We start from the raw sequence: 21,214 nt of genomic DNA, 5'->3' as shown, positions 1-21,214 counted from the left end.
AAGCTGGACCGGCTGCCTGTGCCCTGGGCCACACCCAAGAGAAACAGCGCCCTTGCCACCAGCCCAGCAGAGCCGGGTGTGCCCGGTGGGGAGAAACCCAGCGCCCGTCAGGAGGAAGGGCAGTAGGACGGTGGCAGCCACACGGATCGCCCCACTCGGGGGACGGGCCTCCTTCAGGCGAAACGCAACAAAGGCCGAACTCCTCAGTGAGACAGAGGCAGAGAGGCCGCCCCGGGCGGGAGGGGACAGTCCTGGACACGCAGGGCCTCTGGGAGCAGGAACGGCCCTCGCTCTGAGCTGGGCGGTGTGACACGTGGGCACAGACAGACGCCCACCACTGTGCCCCTCACTCTGTGGCTCCTCTGAAAACGCGTCTGGCGTCATTAACTAGAGAAGAAGCGACCGCCTGGCCTGGCCTCCGGGTGCCCGGCGCCGTGGGAGCCGAGCCGGCCCCGCTGGAGGCGGCCGCGTTACCTTCTTAGGCTCCTTGGGCTCTTTCTTGGCTGCTGGCACCGGGCTCTTCCCTGCGGGAGCGGGCGTCCGAGACGGAGGCTGCAGGGCCCCCAGGCTGGCACCCCCCCACGCTGGGGGGGCCTCGGAGTCCTGCGGCATCCTCGGGGAGCCCTGTCCAAGGCAACGCGGGAACCGGTTCACCTGGGGCACCGCCCAGGAGCCCCAGAACATCCCTGAGAGGCCGGAAAGCGAGAACGAGGAGAGGAGAGGAGAGGGGAGGTGGGACAGGGCAGCCCTGGAGCCCTGGGCCAACCTGAGAGCCAGCCCACAGAACAAGCGGCTCAGCAAGGGGCATCACGGGGACCAGAAGGCGGGCTCTGGGCTGGAAGGAACGGACTCCATGTGCCCCAAGCGTAAAGACTGGTCAGGGAGCCGTGGGCGTTTTAATGAAAAATGTCCCTGGTCAGAGTCTGTTTTCAATAGTTAACTCTCATTTTTACTTTTCCAGGACAGAACGTCTTAATGGCAGAACACACAGTGCAGTTTCAACGACAGCGATCGCCTGCTGACGGTGTCCATGCTGAGCTGGGCACCCTAGAGAAGGTTCCAGAAAGTGGCTGTAGACAGCATCTGTCCCGCCCGCTGGGCATCAGAGTAAACAGGTGGTATTTACACCAAACAGGTCTGATAAGATGAGTCTGTTCCCAGGAGCCCGGGGGGACTGCAGGGCCCCGTGCAGAGCAGGTGCAGGGCCGGGGGCCAGAGGGGCCCTAGAAGAGGTGCGGTGCAGTAACAGCGGCCGCCAGCGCTGCTCCTCCGTCAGGCAGCGGCGCCCGCGCCAGTACATTCCCCTCCCGCGTGTTTCCTCCCAGGGCCTCTCCTCAGGAAGCACTCGGAAGGCCGTCTCCTATGTCAGCACTATCTGCCCGCTGGCAACGGGAGCCCCAGGACCCCGCCCTCGTCCACAGGGAGGGGGAGGAGCCAGTACCACATCCTCAGATTTGCCACCCAGATCCTCTTCTCTTCGCTCCGCCAGCGAGCCTCTCCCGCGGGGGTCCTGGGGCAGCGCTCCTGTCAATGGCAGAGAGGGCCTCTGTGACCTCGGAGCCGCCAGGCACAGGACAGAGGGAGCCGGCACGGAAGGGAGCATGCGAAGGCCGAGCCCTCTCCATGCCCCGTGAGCACCAGGCCTGAGTGCCCTGACTGCAGGCTCCTCCCCGGCCCCGCTCCTGGGACAGGAGGCCCATTCAGCTCTGCTCCGTGGCGACACCTCGCAGACCCACCTGGGTCCTGGGCCCGGAGCAGGTGTGCGCTCTCCTGCAGAGACGGTGCGCTGGGTGGCAGGCCAGGCCCTGCGTACCGGGCCGCGGGGTCCGGCCCAGAGGGCTCTGCAAAGCCAGGCGCTGGCTCCCCAGGGCCCGGGGGCGGCACGGGGAACATGGGCACCCCGGCAGGGACGGCGGGCAGGCCCTCGGGGAGCGTCGGCGGAGCTGCATGGGGACATGGAGAAGAGTCAGAGGTGCCGAGGCCACATCTGTCCCGTCCCTGCAGCTGCCCCGGTGCGATCGGTTGTGGTGCGGTATCGGCACGGCCTGCTCCTCCCTGAGACAGGAGGGCCTGCCACCCAGCAGGACACGCCGAGACGGCATCACGGCTGGAGCAGCGAACAGACACCTGCCAGCGCTGAGGGGAGGCACCGTGAGCGGCAGGACCCGACCTCTGCTTCTGGGGCTCAGACCGGCCACCCACCTGCCCCCGGGCATCCAATGCCATGGGACCCGCTGAGCTCGGCAAGGTTATGAATAAGCATGGAGGAGGAGGGGGAGGGGGAGGAGGAGGGGAGGAGAGGAATGGTGAGGAGAAGGGGGAGGAGGGGGAGGGGGAGGAGGGGGGGAGGAGAGGAATGGTGAGGAGAGGGGGAGGAGGGGGAGGGGGAGGAGGGGGGGAGGAGAGGAATGGTGAGGAGAAGGGAGAGGAGGGGGAGGGGGAGGAGGGGGGAGGAGAGGAATGGTGAGAAGGGGGAGGAGGGGGAGGGGGAGGAGGGGGGAGGAGAGGAATGGTGAGGAGAAGGGGGAGGAGGGGGAGGGGGAGGAGGGGGGGCGGAGAGGAATGGTGAGGAGAAGGGGGAGGAGGGGGAGGGGGAGGAGGGGGGAGGAGAGGAATGGTGAGGAGAAGGGGGAGGAGGGGGAGGGGGAGGAGGGGGGGAGGAGAGGAATGGTGAGGAGAAGGGGGAGGAGGGGGAGGGGGAGGAGGGGGGAGGAGAGGAATGGTGAGAAGGGGGAAGAGGGGGAGGGGGAGGAGGGGGGAGGAGAGGAATGGTGAGGAGAAGGGGGAGGAGGGGGAGGAGGAGGGGTTGGGGGAGGAGGAGGGGTTGGGGGAGGAGGAGGAGTGGGGGGAGGAGGAAGGGGAGGAGGGAGGGGAAGGAGGGGGGAGGGGAAGGAGGAGGGAGGAGGAGGCGGGGGGAGGAGGGAGGAGGGAGGGGAAGGAGGAGGAGGGGGAGGGGGGAGGGGGAGGGGGAGGAAGAGGAGGAAGAGGAGGAGGGGGGGAGGAAGAACAAGCGTCCCTGGGTTCTCCTCGTCTGGAAGCTGCCCTCTCGAGAGAAAGGGGCGAGGGCCTTCCCCGCGCAGGCTCACCTGACGGCAGCAGCCACACACCCTGGCCAGAGTGCTCGGCGCTGGGCGCAGGTGGCGCCAGCAGTGGGTTCTCGGTGCCCAGGTGCGAGGGCTGCTCGGGTCCTGGCCCATCGTACTGTCCCACCTCGGAGCTGGGGGTGCTGGCACAGCGCTGGGGGAAGGCCGGGTCCTGACGCCACACCACAGCACCCTCCTGTGGACAAATGGCTCAGGCCTCGCTGGCAGCCAGGCTGTGGGAGCCGTCCTGCCTCATCCCCAAGCCACACACTCGCACGCCTTCCCTGTCCTGTCCACGCCCAACACCACAGGTGGAAACCAGCCACGAGAAGTGCCAGCCGCGACGGAGCCACGCTCACCTTGACCTGCCGCTCCACACGCTGCAGCTGCACCAGCCAGGCAGGCTCCACAAAGGACTCCTCCTCCGGCCTCTCTCTCAGCTGCGGGTCGAAGAGGCGTAACTGGGAAGCGATCTGGAGACACACGAGAAGGCGGGCCCGTCACCACCAGTGTCTTCACAGCTGCTCCGACCTGGAGCAGACGCACCCAGGGCTGAGCGGGCCTCTGCTGCAGGCCTCCCACTCAGTGGGGCCACAGGACGAGCCCGGACGCCACGCTCACAGGAGCTGACCGCGGGGTGGCTGCACGGGGTCCGCAGGGCCCAGACCCCGGAGCTGAACTTCCTGCCGCCGCCACCTGACAACAGACTGGACTTGGCCAAGCCAAGTGCGGAACTGACGTAGACACAGACGTACTCTGATCGGGTGGGGAGATGGGCTGGGGGATTGGGGGGAACTGAGGGGCCGTGGGCGGGACCAGATGAAGCAAGCTTGGCCTCAAACTGTCCGAAAGCCTCCATAATAAAACCTTCCTAGGTGTCACTTGAGCACATTCTCCGGGAGGGGACACACACTGTGGCGCTGGCTGGGCGCTGTCCCATCCCGTCTAGGGTCCACAGTTCTGGGGCCAGTCACGCTGCCTCACCGCCCAGGGCGGGGAAACCAGGCCGCAGTGGGTCAGCAGGACCCAAACCCAGGCTGTCGGACCCGCAGGCTCCACTAACGGCGGGACCGACCTCTGCTCTGGCCTTGGAGCTCCCGGCGCAGTCTCTGCACGGGAGCGAGACGGACGGACTCATACGCTAACGTGCCAGACACCAGCAGCTGCCCGAGAGCATCTCAGTGTGTGACTCGTCCCGACCTCCCCCCCCCCGAGTCTGGCGCCCGGACCCCAGGCTGGCGGGGGCGGCTCAGGACCGCACCTGGACCAGCTGGCTGATGAGCACGGGGGAGTGCCTGTGCGGCTGCAGCAGGATGCCCTTGGCGATGACCTCGCAGTAGTGGAAGGCCTGCGTGGCCAGCCCCATGTCGGCCAGGCGGCAGGAGTAGATGAACTTGAACACCTGGAGCAAACACACACACAAGCTCAGCCCCCGCGGCTCCTCCCGTCTGCAGCCGCCCCACAGCCCCGCAGCTGAGAACTGTCCTGGACGGTTTGGGGGCCGCGCCCCCCAGCCCCGCCCCCACAGCGCGTCCTGCTCCTGGAGACAGTTCAGAGCACAGGACACTGCGAGCTTCGGAAGCACAGTCCTTCTCTGCAGCCCTCAGAGCTGCCAGGTCCAAGCAGAGAGGCCGCAGTCAGCACATGCTCACAGCCCCGCCCCCGAGGACTGTCCCACAGCCGGTCTCCTCGCTCAGGGTCATGCAAGTGCCACACACACACGCACACACACACGCTCACTCTCACACTCACTCCTGGGTCAGATAACACTCATCACGCTAAAAATAGCTGATAGAAACAAAATACTCGAGATTTATAAGATTTTAAATATTAAGACCCAAAATACAAACAAAATCCTCAATTCAACAGGGTTTATTCTCAAACGTTACTGATCAATGTCGCCCCAAGATTTCCAAAAACACTGCCTTTTGCGTGAGAATTTTCCACCCCACAGCCCGCAGCCTCACCAGCCCCATGGGCGGAGCTCACCTGGAAGGTGGGCATGGGGCCGGACTGCGTGCCCAGCCTGTGGGCGGAGCTCACCTGGAAGGTGGGCATGGGGCCGGACTGCGTGCCCAGCCTGTGGGCGGGGCTCACCTGGAAGTTGGGCATGGGGCTGGACTGCGTGCCCAGCGACTGCGCATACTCATAGGCCTCTGTCCTCTGGATGGCTTCATTGGTCGCAAACTTTGAAAATGGCAAACTGTTGAGGAAAGGAGTGAACTTATTTGAGCCAGTCCCCCAGCAGCATGTCATGCCACACAGTCAGGCCGAGAGGCCGCCTCCCGGCTCCGTTCTGGGTTAACAGGAGGGAGGGGCGGGGAGGGGCACACAGTTATGCAATTCCTCACCTGTGGTTCGATCCAATTAAGACGAGTTTTGTGGTTTTCTTGGTATAAACCCCAAATCCAACTTCAGCCATGAGGTAGCAGAAGTGTGCAGCGTCCAAGAGGCCTTTCGAGGCTGAGGAGACACAGGGGCCACGTCTCGGTCGGGGGGTTCTCCCGAAATCAAAGATGGCGAACAGCCAGTGGCAGCGATGCCAGAGGCACGGGAGTCCTGTCCCTTCCACCTGACACACTGCACGCAGTCTCTGTGCCCCACGCCCACGGCCTCCCGTCTGCACGGACCCACCTAGCGTGTCGCCCATCGTGGCCATCGTCCTGGACTCCACATCCATGTTGTTGTTCAAGTTGGACAGAACCATGGCGAGGTGCGGCCTCCAGTCTCCCCACTTCTCATCGCCGCAGCACTAGGTACGGAAAGTCAGCGGGACACTCCTTACCCTGGGTGACCCCGGGCCGAGTGTCACCAGCCTGCAGGGTCGGGCTCCGGGAGCGAGGGGCAGGGCAGAAAGGAAGGCAGCCTCATCCTGCGATGAAACCGCCGGAGCAGTCCCCACGCACGCGGCTGCGAGAGCCACGGGAGCGCCACTGACCGTGGACGCTGCAGGCATCCGCCCGGACATCAGCTGGTAGACGGTCTGCAGAGGGTCGTTGATGGGAAGACTGTTGGCGAATCTGGGGAGACACGAGAGGAAGCTGACCTGGCCCAGCTCCCCACACGACTGGCCCGTCTCAGCCCCTCAACCATCAGCCCGATGCCTCCCGCCCCTCAGCGCGCACGCAGCTCAGTGTTAAAGGCCCTTAAAGGCCGAGAGAGACAAGGCGCTCAGCGATCTGACAGAGCTCAGCACCGAGCAGTGCACAGGGAGCGGCCCCGCAGCGCAGGGGAGGCCCAGCTTTCTCTGCGAGAGCTAGACCCTGTGCCTCGAAGAGCTGCCAAGGCGCGGCTGCCCGACCAGCTGGCTGCGCCCAGAAGCCGCCAGCCCAGCGAGTCTGTACCTGGTCATGACTCTGGCGTGAGTCCGGCTGTCCATCTTGCTGGCAAGCAGCAGGGCGTGACCCCACAGGCCGTTCTTCATCGCGGCCTCCAAAGCATCCTGCAAAGCAGCGCGGTGAGCCGAGGTGGCAGTGACTCACGTGATGCGAGTCAGGCGCCGGGGAGCGTGTCGTCCGCGTGGCCGGGAAAGAGGAAAGGGCTCGACTGTGGTGCGACACACTTGCCTCCACGGCCCCCAGAACACACCTGTGCCACTGCCCCCACCCCCCATCACAGTGCCTGTGGCCGTGGGTCTTGCTTTTACAAACTGTTACAAGCAGCCCTGGCCGGGCGGCTCGGTGGTTAGAGTGCCACCCCGACGCACCAAGGTCAGGGCACATGAACAAGGGGAACAACAAGTCAAGGTCCTGCTTCTCTCCTCTCCGCAACATCAATACGTTAAAAACTTGTTTTTAATAACTAGGACAAGCAGGCCAGTAGACACGGGACGCCGGGAGGCAGCGCTGCCACCCTCAGAGGTCCTTCCCACTGGGCCACTGTGCACGCCACTCCCAGGGCGATGACGCCTCTCCCCGTGGACAGTGTGTCCCCTCAGCCAAGTGACCTGGTATCTCAGAGAGCTTCTGACCGTGACCTGAGCTTATCACGACATACAAGCACCAAGGACTTGGGGCTGTCAGACCCCTGCCACCGGGCCATGCAGAGCTGGGCATGTGCCCACAGCCCACAGGGACCCCTCTACCCTAGACCCGCCCTCCACTGGGCACAACCAGAGAGAACGGCCACAGCGCCAGCACCTGTGCGAGGTCTCTGCCACTCTCCCCAGCCGCAGCCTCTGCACTCGCTGTGCCTGATCCATTCCCACTGGGCACCGCTCCCCCACACCCAGCACACCTCAGAGGCTGAGCGCACCCCTAACTGTGACCACGGGCTGTCTGTCTCGTGCACGTGTTCACCCGACAGCACTGCACGGGCGGGCACAGCCCGAGTGCAACTGCGTGCACTTGTGCGGGAGTGAGGAGGGAAACTGAGGCTTCAACACTGGCAACGTGTGAGGAGACGGCGCGGACACCTTCAGAGACAACAGGGCCAGACCCCTGTTCACCCGGTTGCCGTCAAGGCCCGGTGCTCTCCAGGCAGGCCTGTCCCTCCCACAGCTTCCTGGCACTTAAGCCCATGGGGCGGCGCCAGGACACGCCCCGGCGTCCGAGAGCTCGGAACTCGCCTTCTTGCGGCCATAGAGCAGCAGCTCCCGGAACCGCTCCGTCTCCTTCTCCAGAGAGCTGGTGGCGGCCTGGCTGTCAGTGAGGAAGGAAAGCTGGGCCTCCACCGACTCCTCCTCCTCCTCGGCCTGACCCACGGCCTCGCTGGTGAAGTCGATCAGGTTGGCCTCGTTGGGTGACTTCCCAGGAAGCCACACCGTCCTGTGGTCTTGTAACAACAGCTCGGCAATGTCTGTGCCCACCACGGTCTGCAGGGCGGCGGGGACAGAAAGAACAAGGGCCTTCACGACGGATAGGACTTCCCACAGGCCCTGCTGGGGGAGGCCAACAGGCCGCCCAGTGCACGCCGCCACCCCCCACACACCCAGGAGCCCGACAGCCCAACATGGTGGGCCCGAACCTGCCCTCGCCCCAGCTGCACACCCGCTTGTCTCCCCTGCCCCACGTCACTGCTGAGACGGCTCCGCGTGCTCGGCCCAGCACAGAAATCCTCCCCACGCCGTGGGAGACCCAGGGTCCCCAAGACTCCAGGCCAAGAAGAGGCGTTTTCCAGGTAAGACGGCACGTACCCCGTTCTGTCTGCACAGCAGGATGATAAAATTCCAGAGGAGATTTGCGGACTCTTTGTCAAGTAAGCTCTCATTCTGCAAACACTGGGTGGCTTTGCTCTGCGCAAAGTTAATAACGTCCACCTTATGGGTGTCGTCTCTGAAAGAAGGACAGCCCTCAGTGGACAGCGATGAGCGCCGCGGCCCAGCCACGCTCACGCGGTGCCCACAGCGGCCCGTGCCCGGCGGGACCTACTTGCCCAGCGGCCCCGGGAAGGCGCGCATCTCCTCCTGCTCCGGCAGGTGCTGTAGCAGCGTCTGTGGACAGGGAGGGACAGGGGGGACAGGGAGGGGCAGCTCAGGGCAGGCTCCGCCACTGCCCCCCGTGTCTGCTGACCCGAGGACGGTCTGTCCCATCGGGGAGGCCGAGGCACTCCACCAGGGGCTTGGCCGTGTCTGGTTGGCAACAGTGACTTTCACCCTTTAAAGCGGCGAGACCCATTCCCCCTGAACTCTGAGCCAATACATGTGACAGAGGCTGGTGGGCCACAAAACAGTGCCCACCACACAGGCTCCCAGGGCACCCCAACCCCCCCTGGCCACCTCCCTACTCGTCACTGAAATCACCAGTACTGAACACCAACAGGCCCTCCCCTCAAAACCAGAAGTGCAAACAAAGATAAAAGACGCACAACCACACAGAACAAATAAAACCCCCTCCACCGAGGGTCCACGGAGGAAACACTCCGCAAGACCGTTTTCAGACAAGGCTGAGGCACGGCCTGTGGGCCCGCGGCCACCCCCGGCCTCACCTCCATGCTGTGCACTTCCACCAAGGCCGGCTGTCCCTCTGAGGGCAGATTGGGGATCACGCGGATGAGCTGACCCCCAGGACCAAACCGGGCACAGACATGGGGCACGGAGAACTTCTCCGGGGAAGTCGGTCTCGATGGAGCTGCAGGGAGGACGTGAACAGGACACAGCCGGGGGTCAGCTCTGGGGCCTCGGAGCCAGACCACAGCTCGATGTCAAGGTGCCCACAGGCTGAGGACCCACATGAACTGACTTTCAGTTGGAAGTCACTAGTGGCTAAAGGCCCCATTAAAGTAAACTCCAGCGCGGCTTAAGAAATGTCTAAATCCTTAGAAACGAAACCATCTCCTCGAAATCTAAAAGCTCTTGAACACCACCCGACGCGCCTGTCACAGGAAGCAGCACCCAGGACCTTTCGTGCCTGAGCCTTTGTCCTCAACGGCGGGGCCGTGACCGCACCCAGTGAAGGCGAGGAGGGCCGCAGCCCAGCCTGGCGGCTCAGGTCCAGCACGTCCGGTGCACTGAAAGGTCACGGGTTCAAGCCCTGGGCATTTTCGGGTTTGGTCCCCAGGAGGGGCGTATGCGGGGGGCGGGGGAGAGGGCGGCAATCAATGGATGCCACTGCTGTTCCTCTCCCATCGCTGCTCTCTCTCCCTTCCTCTCTCTAAGCGTGTCCTCGGGTGAGGATTGCAATTGAAATACTATCTCAAGAACATCACCTATTTTCACAGTTTCCAAGACTCAGCAGTAACAGGCCTTCCCGAGGGCTGAGCGTGGCAGTGGGAAAGCCGAGGGCAGCTTTTCTAGGGGAATCGGAGTTCCCTCCACAGGCTGCTGACCCGCGTGGTCGGCATGGGAACAGGAGGCCCCACCCGAGAGCCTGGCGGTGAGCCACAGGAGTCACACGAGGGCCCGTGACAGAGGCAGGGCAGCTCTCCGGCCTGTGAGCCCAGCTACAGCCGAGGGTGCTGCCAGCCCAGCGGGACCAGCCTGGCCCTCAGAAGGACGGGCGTGCTGTGACACAGCTGTCCCTACTCCGGGGAGGACCCGGTCAGGCCATCACAAATGCCCTCAGTTGCAACTCACTCCCGTTTCTCGCCCCAGGCTTGTGAGGTGACCGAGGGGTGACTCGGCACCCCTGCACCTGAGAGCACCCAGGGCCTTGACCACACACACCTTGCTCCACGGAGGGCCAGCCGGCGTCAGCAGGGTAGCCGTACTCTGGGAAGCCCTGGGCGCTGCTGAAATTGCTCATGTAGGCGTCGTAGGCATAGTCCCCATGGAAGGAGCCTGGTGGCGGCGGAGCCTCATAAGGCCCCACGGTCACATTGCAGCTTCTGTAAACCTGGCTCTTAGGAAACACAAAGCCGGCAGGTAGTTAGCTCACAGGCGCGCCAGCCAGACCCGGAGGTGCTGCCAGAGCAGGGGGAACCTGGGTCTACACAGAGCTGTGGACAGCCTGCCTGCCGCCCCCGCGGGCCCGCGCGCACCTGCTGCGAGTGGGCGCTGAAGCTGCTGTGGCGGCTGTGCACGCTGGGCGCGCTGCGCAGGCTCTGCCCCGAGTGCTCGCTGTGCACGCTGCGCCGGTCCACGTCGTCCCCGTAGGGGTCTCTGTGGGGCTCAGGGTCGTCATCAAAACTCCCTGTGAAGCGAGGGTCGTACCTCCAGGGGTCGTCGTACCTCTCGGGCCTGGAGGGCCAGTGGGGCAGAGGCAAGAGAGGGCACTGAGGCCGCTGGCATGACGCACTGCTCAGCACTCAAGCCCTACGGGCCCGCACCGCCCGTGCCCTCACATCATGACGGGGCCTGCCTCACAGGACACGGTCCGAGCCCGCCCCCGAGGGGCTGCCTGGAACCCAGGGGCAAGGTCAGCCCCAGGTGCAGGTTCAGGGGAGCAGGCTGCAAGGTCACAGCCACCGAGGCAACAAGGGCAAGGCGATCCCAGGCGCTTGTGCTGCGCCCACAGTGAGTGACGCCAGCGGCCCAGTCTGCCCGCCCCTTTCAGACAGTGGCCGTGACGGCAGCGGCTCCCGGGACCCCCAGCCGCAGCTGGTGGGGCGTTACAAAGCGCAGCTGATTCCCATCCCCCTTGGCGAAGGGCTTCTCACCCACCTGTCAGCATAGGCGTAGCTGTCTTTCCTGTACGGCTCGTATTCCGCGTCATACCAATACCTGCGGTCATAGGGGCGGGGATCCCTGAACCCAGACCCATAGGGGTACCGATCCCAGCGGCCCGGATCTGCAAGCAAGGGATTAACGAGCTGATACAACACGCGTGGGAGACGCTGCGCCCCCAGCACCGAGGAGCCTCGCTGTCCTCCCGAGAGGCATGACCCTGGGTGCTGAGATGCCGGAGGTCTCGCGGAGTCCTGTCCCTGTGTGACACCCAGTGGCCGCTGGCTCGTCCTCCCAATACACGATTAAGAAGAGAAACCTGCTACATGACATCTGGTTAAATTCTTGCCCGTAGTTACTACTTTTGAACAGTTCACCCCGTAACTATACGCTTTACTCCCATCTCTGCTGATGTGGCCTAGGAAGGGTGAGGAGACCCTCAGAACCAAAGGGCTGCTTGAACAGGGCCAGTCCCATCCGAGCCGCCAGTGTGTTACGTGGAAGGGAGGCAGAGGCCTGTGAGCGGGGCGGGGCGGGAGGGCCGTGTTGGGTAAGCGAGGGCTGCTGGCCTGGACCCTCTGCACCGAGCAGGACACAGCTTGGCAGAGGAGCAGGGCTCAGGGACACGTAGCCAAGAGGCCCCCCCCTCCCCCGACAGCGAGGGGACACGCCTGCACCTCCAGTGCCGGAGCCACAGCCCCGTGGCCACAGAGCAGGGCAGACACACTAGCCCAGGGGCGGCTCATGTTCCTCTGATCAATGTGAACGGTCGCAGGGACAGGAAAGGCAGCCCCGGGCCCCTGGCAACTGTTCTCGGAAGTCAGAGAACAGCTCGTGTGAGCCAGACACACGCGTGCTGTGACCACGATGCAGCTTCTGGATGAAAAGCAGCCACAGAATCACTTCCAGAGGCAGGTGACCGTGGCTCTGGGATGAAGACAGACTAACAGCGGGGACTCCGCCTAAGGCCCGGGGCGTGGCCCAGGCTGACGTACCTCCATAGTCGTACTGGCCGCAGTAGTAGCCGGCGTAATCGCTCTGGCTGCTCCATCCACGCTTGGAACTGTAGTAGCCCTCAGGAGGCCCCTGCCTGAAACCACACAGGAATTACCAACAAGCCACCTACTTCTGAAAAGCGCAGCAGGTATCGGCCTCCAGACTGCACCCAGGCGACAGGCACTCGTCCAAGCCCTTGGTCATGGAGAGTCCTAATCAGAAGACCCAGAGCCAGGAGCGTCAGGGATTCCCTGCGCCCAGCGCGCTGAAGTGCCTCTATGACAACCACACGAGCGCCCAGCACAGATCGTGGCGTTCTCAGTGCCGTCGCCGGAGCAGGGCCGGGACCGGCTCTTGAGTGTGGATGTCAGACTCAGCCGATGCCAAGGTGCCGGGGTGTGGAGGGGAGTCGGATCCGACTTCCAGACCCGCTGCACAGACCGTGCCCGTGTCCTCCGGGCGGGTCCCAGTGCGCCCAGACTGGTGCCCTCAGAGCAGACCAGCGTGGGCCCTGCCATGCACCAGCCAGGCTGGCCTCACAGAGCAAGCCTGGCTGTGACCTGCATTATAGAAAGGGTGAAATTTAGCAGGAAGATCAGGTACCTGACCTGCTGAAAGGGCTTACTGACATTTTTGTTCTTTAATAGCAAGTTTTAGGTAATACTTCATTTTTTTAAGAAATATATTTTTATTGATTTCCGAGAGGAAGGGAGAGGGGGAGAGAGAAACATCAATGAGAGAATCACTGATTGGCTGCCTCTTGCTCGCCCTCTACTGGAATTGAGCCCACAACCCCGGCTTGTGCCCTTGATCGAAACTGAACCCGGGACCCTTCAGCCCCCAGGCTGGGGTTCTACCCACTGAGCCACACCAGCAAGGGCTGTAATAATTGATTTTTAAAAGACTTCGCTCACATCTCACTCAGCTGATCCTGGGGCTTGGTGGGTGCAGCCCTGGGGAAGGAGTGCAGGACCTCAGCCCAGCACCCGCGCTCACTGCCCCAGGGGTGAGCACCCGTCCATGCATGGGGGAGGGGGGTCTCCGAAAAATGACCTGATGCGGCACAAAACCAGGAACACGACCTCCTTGCCCCCACGAACCCCGCATTCGTGGGAAAGGCAATCATAGAAACAACAGGCCACGTCACCTCGAGCAGCGCCCACAGGGATGTGATCCCAGCTGCACAACGAAGACGAACTGACGCTACACACCACGTGGGAACACGCACGCACCCCAACCACAGCAGGGCCAAGGAGGCTGCTCCCCAGCGCTGCAAGTGGTGCGGACGTGGCAGACGGGGACACACCTCCCACGTCACCGCCCGCCTCGTTGGGCGCCTCTCCACACAGAGCAGCTCTGGCCTCTGAAATGTCGCCACATGAATCTGTAGGTGGGTGAGTGAAGGGAAACCGGAACAGCCAGATGCACCCTGGCTCCACCCGCCTCCCGACCCCTGGCCTCCAGGGGTTCTAGAAAACACCGGCCCACGGCTCTCGCCAAGTCAGAACGCTGCCCAGGCAGCAGGGTGGTCCCCAGGCGCTAGGACAGGGGTGGGCAAACTTTTTGACTCGAGGGCCACAATGGGTTCTTAAACTGGACCGGAGGGCCGGAACAAAAGCATGGATGGAGTGTTTGTGTGAACTAATATAAATTCAAAATAAACATCATTACATAAAAGGGTACGGTCTTTTTTTTTTTAGTTTTATTCATTTCAAATGGGCCGGATCCGGCCCGCGGGCCGTAGTTTGCCCACGGCTGCGCTAGGACATGAGCACCTGGCCCACTGGGCTGCCGGGAGCCGGTCCATCCTTGCTGTTTCAAGGGACCTGGCATATATGGCATACTGTTCTTAATATGTTTGCTCACCTGCTTGGCACTATGTGTTTTAACCAAGGTCACCTCTCTGAGAAAGGTTGTTTCCCCAGGTAGGGATTTTCCCCTGAAGTTAGGGAGGGAATAAAACCCCTTAACTAAGTGCCAGGCGGGTAATCAATCAAACTACGAACAATCATGCTTAAGCTACATAATCTTTACTCCCTGGAATGGAGATAAGAAACGCCCTAACCTTTGGAATAGAGATTGATAGGATTGGAATCAACTGGTATAAATACAGATGTAACAAGACAGAACTTAGAAGACAGAACCAAGAGACACAGAACCTAGACACAGAACCTAGTGAGAGAACATGGCAAGAGAACCTGACTAGAACCTGGTGACTGAACCTGGCTGGAGAATCTAGCGAGGGAACATGGCTACAGAACCTGGCTGGAGAACCTACAGAACCTGGCAATAGAACCAGGCAAGAGAACCCAACCATGCTGATCAACTGAACGCTGCCTCTGTGTCATTCCTTCTTTGCTGACTCTGTCCATACCTTTGGGGACCCCTGGACCTGCTGGGGTTGGACCCCAGCACTGGGCCACACGCAGCTCAGCGCGCCCTCTGCGGGTCTGGACAGAGGCCAGCTGATGGCACAGACTCACTGACCAGCTACCAGACATCGAGGGGCCAGAGTAAGGAGCCCACGGTTCTGAAAGGCAGTGCGTGAACCAAGCCTGCACCGGCGGCCACACCTCTCTGTCCCACATTTAAGGAACCACGTGCCCTCGTAGCACCGACAGCTGTGAGGCATTACTTCGCCAGGTGAAGGCTTTGGGAGGCGGCAGAGCTGGAACCCTGACAGCCACCTCCCTCGTCCCGCCCCCCCCCAGCCACTGAGCGGAGGCCTCTGAGCGCCAGTTCTCACGCGGCTGAAGGTGCGGCCCGGGGCTCTTTCAACATGCTTGTTTGTAATCGCAAATCCAGCCAGGGTCCGCCCGCGAGAGAAGCCGGCCGGAGCGCCAGCACAGGGGCTGCTTGGAAAGTACCGAGGCCCAGGCCTGCCTGGCATCAGCATCGTGGACTCTGGCCTGCGGGGGTACCAGTCTGCAAGGTAAAAACTGCCACAGTCTAGGACCCTGAGCATTCCGTCAGTGAGCCTCCAGGTCGCACGCGCCCCAGCGATAACCACCGCCTGGGCTGGGGGAACCCTGCCCGAGGACAGGGGTGCCTCCAGGGCTCCGCCCTGGGTCTGGCTGACGCGTGGCCATGGCTGCATGGGGTGTGCTGACCTCCATGTAAACACGCATCCTGCAGCCTGTCCACATGGACAAAACGGCAACCAGCAGGGTGTACACTCCTCACACAGTCTCTCCACATCAGGACATCACTACAGCCAGCAACACAAACATCACCTGGCAGACGGCCGGTCTGAGCAGTGGCTCGCCCGGGAGCTGGGCCGCTCCGGCTCGGGGTAGCGGTAGTTCTCAGCGTAGGTGGACGCCGCGCTATCGTAGGGCCTGTACCTGGGATCATATAGGCCGTAGACGTCCTGTGGGAAGACAGGTTTATGCAGCATCAGGCCCCCAGGAGCAGGCACCAGCTCCAGGCTGCACGGGTGGCTCTCCCAGGGGCGCGGGACACGGGACTTCCCCGAGCAAAACAGAAAACCTCCAGGATAACGGCCCCAGGCAGGCAGCGCTGCCCTCCAGCCCCAGCCCGGCCTGCTCAGGGGAGGCCAGCATGCAGCAGGCACCCCGCAGCCATGGCAACTCGTGAGGGCTGTTAGGCTTCTGCCTCCTGAGGTCTCAAACGCGGAGGTGCCGGGACTCAAGCTGTGCCCTGCCCCAGACACCATCCCAGGTAAGCAAGCCAAGGACCCAGGGTTCCATCTGCCTGGTCCTGAAGCTACAGGCAACCCAGGGGGAGGGTACTTGGCTCTTAGAGGCATCCAGCCTCTTACAAATCACTGATCGCCACGGCTCCGCCTCTAAGGGGCGGCCATGTGAGGACCTGAAGCAGAATCAGTTCACGTCTGACAGCCCAACTCTCCGCCACTACCTGGCACACACTCCTGGGCTGGTGCTGGAAGCTGGGGCGGCCGAGAGGAAGGCAGAGGGCGCCGGCCCACAGGAGTGGTGCCGCCGGGAGAAACTCCGGGCGCTGCGCAGCGCCCACAAAGGACCTGGAGCGGCGCGGTGCTCCCTGTGCCTCCCGGGCTCCCAGCAGAGCTCAGCTCCCTGCTATGGGAGTCAACACTCGCAGGTGTCAGTGGTCAGAGGTGTAGCCAACCACTCACACTCACACACACACACATGCTGAGGGGCCCACAACAGGGCACAGTCTCCCATCAGCCGACCCGGCCCAGCCCTGACCCAACCTCTTTGAACACAAGGTCCCCAGCTCGGCCACCAGCCCTTGCCCCTGCCCTGCCTGCAGCGAGTCTGTGCTTTCAACCTCCCTGGCCCACCACCCTGCGCCTCGGCTGACCTTGGAGGACCCTGGGCCTGGACTAGAGGTGAGGAAAGCCAGGTAATAAGGTGTCCAGCTGGAACCCCCTTTTCCAGCGAAGGCAGGACTCAGCAGAACCTGAGGCAACCACACTGGGAGCTGCCGCACCGTCGCTGTGAGGCCCTGTGTGCCGCCTCCCCGGGCCTGGGAGGAGCTGGTGGACTCTCACCCTCCTCGCGGCTTCACTTGGGTTACAGGCCAGAGCTAACTTCCCCGTTTCTTCTGAAGGAAGCATTAAAAGACTCGCTTCCTGCTGTTCGTAGGGAGGTTTCTGATGTCACCACCACACACCAGCTTCAGGTGGCTCTCCTGTGACCCAGCCTGTGACTCTCAACGGGACTAGGACAGCCAACAGGCGCCACACAAGCAAAGGGCTTTCCTGTCCCACAAGTGGGGGCGCTGCATTACACGAGGATTAAGATTATCTCCGCAATTCAATGCACAGACACGTCGTGTGGACTTCGTGAGATGCGCCGTGGGGCAGAGCAGTGGTGGCTGGAGCACTTTTCTCATGCCCAGTGCACAGAACCGGCGTCCGCGGGCAGTGCCCACCGGTCACTTCTGAACCCACAGAACCCTGCCAAGGAACTCGCAAGGAAAGACCGCTGGTCAAAGGGTTCAACCGTCTGAGCTCAAGCCTACCTGGTAGAGCGGGGCTGTGCCTGGGTCTGGTGGGTATGGAGAGGGGTACTGGGCCGGGTAGCTGTCGTATGGGGGCCTGTAATAGTAGTAGGACGCCAAGTCCAGGGGCTGCGGCGGCATCCACGGCTGGCCCGGCGGCACGGCTGCCTGGCTCGAGCTGCTGGACACGGCCGATGCGCTGGAGGACGGAGGGGGCCGAGGTGGCGGCTGCTGGCCCAGGTCCGCGGGAGCCGGACTGGCAGGTGGCTGGGCCGAGTTCTGGGGCTGCCCTGGTGCTGGTGGGCTTTCTGGGTTTGAGGGTTCGAAAGGTGCTGCTGTGGGCCCTGGTGGGGGAGGAGCTGGCTCCTGCTGGGCTCTCTCGGGGCCACGCTGGTTGGGAGCACCTTTCGTCACCTGTTGGTAGAAATGGTCTGGGTTACGTGCCCCAGGCCCAGGCTGACTGGGATGACTGGGGGTGGGTTGCGGAGCAGCAGCTGGGCCATCGGCATGGGACAGGCTATCCAACCTCACAGGCTTCTCCACGGTCCCATTCAGTGTGAAGTCTAGGGCTCCCCAAGTCTCTTCCCGATTCCTGGGGGGGTCTGCCTTATTACTATGAGGCCCCAAAGCGTCGCTTGCGGGTGCCAGCAGCAGGAGGCCTGTGCTCCCGGCAGGGCTACTAACCAACTCCGGCAGCGCGCTCTCGGCACTGGGGCTCTTCCGACCCGGAAGCAAGTTCTTTGGAGCTGGATGAGATGGTGGCTGAACCAGCAAATTAGCAGGTGGAGTGGAAACCGTTTCAGAAAGAGCAGAAACGTGTGGGAAGTTACTCTGGGCAAGGCTGTGAGACAGAGGCGAGCAGGTGAGCGCGCTGGCTAGAACCCCAGGCAGAGGCGCGGCTTCTCCAGCATCAGCTCCCGCGGCCCAGCTGCTCCCGGCAGATCTGTCCCCAACCCGAGCGTCTCTCCTGGACGGAGTCTTCTCCGTGGGATGGGACAAGGACACGGGAAAGGGAAGGGGCTGAGCCAGGCGAGCGCTCTGATCGGGCTGAGCGACCCAGGCTGGCTGGCTGTGCAAAGACTCAGTGGGCGGCGAGGACAGCAGACTGGCACCACCGGAACTTGCCTGCGACAGGAGGGCCTCCTCTTCCCCCATCTTGGGAGGGTTCTCGAGGTTCTCAGAAGCACCAATGCCCTCCGCGCCTTGCAGAGGGGCGAGGCAGCCCGGTGGCCCGGCCCGCTGGCCAGACACCCCCTTGTCTGGAGGCTGAACCACTTCGGACGGCTGAGGCTTCCCAGGCACGTGAAGTGCAGGAGCGGCCGGGGCCAGCAGGACGTTGCCCCCAAAGTCTGGCAGCTCATTCTGCGCCCACAGAGTCGTGGCTGGGCTCTCACACTTCATGGCTCCCTGGGCCCGGGTCGAGGGCCTCTTCTCCGGTGTCGCGGGCACAGTCTCCAAGGGCGGCCCTCCAGGGTGCGGAAGCCTGTGACTGGCTTCTGCGGGTGAGGGAAGAGGCAGAGGGCAGACCCGAGGTGGCAGAAGGGTCTCCATGTTGTCTGGTGGCTGCTCCAGGTTGCCAGGGCAGGCGTCGGGCGGTGCAGCGGCTGGTCTGTGCTTCTGGTGGGCATGGCTCCCCCTCACCTCACCCACCACGTTGGCACGATCTGCCTCAATTGGTTTGACTCCAACTAAGTGGGATCTCACTGGTTCAAAAGAACTATTTGCACTCGTCTGAAAGACCCCTGTAGGTTTGGGGGGGCTTGGGGTCAAGGGCTGGGACAGGCTGTGGTGGTAATTCTGGCTCATGGTGGTCACATCTGTCTCGCCTCCCACAGGAGAAGAATCGATTTGCTTAAAAAAGCTCCCGGGAGCCTCCTCCTCAGGTTTGCCGACTTCCTGCTGGATGAAGGTGCCCAGGTCCTGGGGCCTGGCTGTGCTGGACGCACTCCTGTGGCTCTTGCTGCTGTAACTAGACGACACGCTATCAGACCGCACGGGGTGCAGCGGCGCGTCCAGGGCCTCGAGGTTGGAGCCCCCGCCTGCCGCGTGGCCTGTGACACTGAGCCTGGGGCCTGGGGGCCCGGGAAGAGGTGCATATCTGGGGTGATCGCCTGGGGAGGAGGCATCCAGATTTGGGGGCTCACTTGGCAGAACCTCCTGGTTCTGAGTGAACTCCAAGTTCTCCACATTCTCACAGTGTGAGCCGCCAGCGTCATGAGTGCCTGTGCCTGGCGTGCCACCCCACACGTCAGCAGCAGCATTCTTAGCGGCTGGCTGAGCGAGCTGGGTGTCCGAAGACTGAGGAAAGTAAGGTTGCGTGTCTCCTCCCTGCTGTGCGGCCTCGCTACGGGAGGCTCTGAGAAAGGCCTGGTAGACGCCGCCTGCGCCCGCGTGTGCCGGAGGAGGGCCCAGAACAGGGCTGGGGGAGAAACCGTCAAAGTAAGACGGAGCCGCGGAGCCTGTGTTTTCGGAGGAAAGGGACTCCTCATTCTCCATCTCTCCGCCTCGGAAGAACAGGGAGAGCGTGCCCGAGTCTGCTTCTGGCAGGGCGCGGCTGGCGGCCCCCAGAGGGCAATGCGAATGGCTTTCCGGGCTGCTGCCCTGGGCGGAGGGGTTCCCGAGAGCAGGGTTTGGCCCCTGCTCGTGACTAACGGCGGGACTCGGCCTGACCTCCGGGCCGGCCCCGGCACCGCCCCCGCGGACACTCGGCCTGAACGTGCTCTCCAGGCCAAAGGGACTCGCTGAGTGGTGGCCGCTCTGCAGGGAGGCTGCCCCATCTTTCCCGTCGACCGCAGGTCCTGGGGCGGGAGGCTGGTGCTGCTCATGGGCAGGCCCCTGAGGCGGGCTGGACAGAGCGGGGACGTGGGAGGCGCTGGAGGCCTGTGGTGCCGCATTGGCAACCCGGCCTTCTGGGCGGGGCCAATAATGCCCGAAGGGCTGCAGGCTGCCCTGGGCCGGCCCCCACTGCCCTGACATCTGCCCTGGCATCTGCGGATGTGGCTGCGGGAACAAAGAGGACGTGGTGGGTGCCGCAGCGCCATCGTGAGGGTTCTGTCCACTCGGGGGCCTGTCAGGCCCAGGCAGGTGCCCATGTGGGGGGCCGCCATGAGAAGTGCTGGAACCCCCTCCTGGAATGTACTGAGCCTGGGTTTCGTGTTCAGAGCTGGAAGTGGCCTGGGCGCTCCTGTTCAGTTCGGGCCCAGGTGCCGAAGGGGTCAACACACTAGAAAAGGGGCTGGCCGCTGGCCGGGGCTGCGACAGAGGTCTCGGCAGAGGCGCGTGGAATCCTTGGGAGCTGTCCCCAGCATTCGTGTGAGGCACAGGCAGACCCGGGTGCTGAAGGAACGCTGGTGGGGCCGAGCCCAGCAGCACGGGAGGGCTGCTTTTGGACGAATTGCCCAGCGAGGTGTTCTGAAGAGCCTGTCTACTGAAAGCAAACGGGTCCGTTACCGGCTGCAGGGGGCCAGTTACCGCAGCCCCCGGTGCACTCGCCGCCGCCTGTCTCCTGTATGAACTGCCGGACCAGAACATGCTTGGAGGGCTGCCCGCGGGAGGCGGCCCCACCACGTTGGGCGGGACAGCCTGCGGCGGTGGCTGCATGGCGGAGCTCCTGCACGATCAGATGCCACTTCCAGAGAGAAGCAGGGTCTACGTTATCCTTAATTTGAACTGAAAAAGAAAAAGAAAAATTGGCATGAAGTTCACATATCCAAAGCCCTGGCTGCAATCAGGAAAATAAGAACAAAGAACTTGACGGACAGTGACCTCCTGTCACTAAGCCCTGAGGGGCGCGTCTCTCCCACCTCCACTCCCACCCGGAACTGCGCCTGCTCCGAGGGGAGAACCCTGGACGGAGCAGATGCGGCCGTGCCCGGCCTGCTGAGTGACCTCAGCGAGTCAGCGTCCTCTTCTGGGGCTCAGCTCTGTAACACCACCAAGGACCCACAGATGGCGCTGCCTCCGTGATGCCCTCATCAGGCTGAGCTGCCCCCAGGGAGCGGCCACCTTTCCTGGAGCCTGTCCCCAGGCCCCGAGTCAGCCACCCGACCACACCGCGCATCACCCTGCCAGGCCGGCCACCCGAAGTCTCGAAGGAAAGCCAGAGCTTACCACGGCTCCCACTCCCTCCCGTGACAGAGCGTTA

General features: G+C 63.2%; 1 protein-coding gene across 18 annotated transcripts in view; it reads right to left on the bottom strand.

Annotated features, from left to right (window-relative positions):
- The window catches only part of SEC16A (SEC16 homolog A, endoplasmic reticulum export factor), a 33,128-nt gene that overhangs the window by 7,857 nt on the left and 4,057 nt on the right, over positions 1-21,214 (bottom strand). For 14 of the 18 annotated variants that reach the window (XM_036306811.1, XM_036306810.1, XM_036306814.1 and 11 more), the window contains exons 2-22: positions 17,092-20,739; positions 15,354-15,490; positions 12,120-12,214; positions 11,122-11,248; positions 10,500-10,698; positions 10,186-10,360; positions 9,009-9,151; positions 8,453-8,514; positions 8,218-8,356; positions 7,651-7,896; positions 6,428-6,525; positions 6,022-6,103; positions 5,718-5,835; positions 5,435-5,546; positions 5,181-5,286; positions 4,345-4,485; positions 3,443-3,556; positions 3,087-3,279; positions 1,737-1,943; positions 1,442-1,524; positions 475-624 (exon numbers count right to left, since the gene is read on the bottom strand). In XM_036306811.1, coding sequence (XP_036162704.1) covers positions 475-624; positions 1,442-1,524; positions 1,737-1,943; positions 3,087-3,279; positions 3,443-3,556; positions 4,345-4,485; positions 5,181-5,286; positions 5,435-5,546; positions 5,718-5,835; positions 6,022-6,103; positions 6,428-6,525; positions 7,651-7,896; positions 8,218-8,356; positions 8,453-8,514; positions 9,009-9,151; positions 10,186-10,360; positions 10,500-10,698; positions 11,122-11,248; positions 12,120-12,214; positions 15,354-15,490; positions 17,092-20,670 — 6,306 coding nt within the window. In that variant the 5' untranslated portion in view covers positions 20,671-20,739. The remainder of the gene's footprint in view (positions 1-474; positions 625-1,441; positions 1,525-1,736; positions 1,944-3,086; positions 3,280-3,442; positions 3,557-4,344; positions 4,486-5,180; positions 5,287-5,434; positions 5,547-5,717; positions 5,836-6,021; positions 6,104-6,427; positions 6,526-7,650; positions 7,897-8,217; positions 8,357-8,452; positions 8,515-9,008; positions 9,152-10,185; positions 10,361-10,499; positions 10,699-11,121; positions 11,249-12,119; positions 12,215-15,353; positions 15,491-17,091; positions 20,740-21,214) is intronic. The other 4 variants (XM_036306827.1, XM_036306829.1, XM_036306825.1 and 1 more) reach the window with 3 other exon arrangements.

The sequence above is a fragment of the Myotis myotis genome, unplaced genomic scaffold (assembly GCF_014108235.1).
Source record: "Myotis myotis isolate mMyoMyo1 unplaced genomic scaffold, mMyoMyo1.p scaffold_m19_p_44, whole genome shotgun sequence".
In the NCBI taxonomy this organism is placed as follows: domain Eukaryota; kingdom Metazoa; phylum Chordata; class Mammalia; order Chiroptera; family Vespertilionidae; genus Myotis; species Myotis myotis.
Note: the sequence above shows the minus strand (reverse complement) of the source record. Positions and strands in the feature narration are given on the sequence as shown.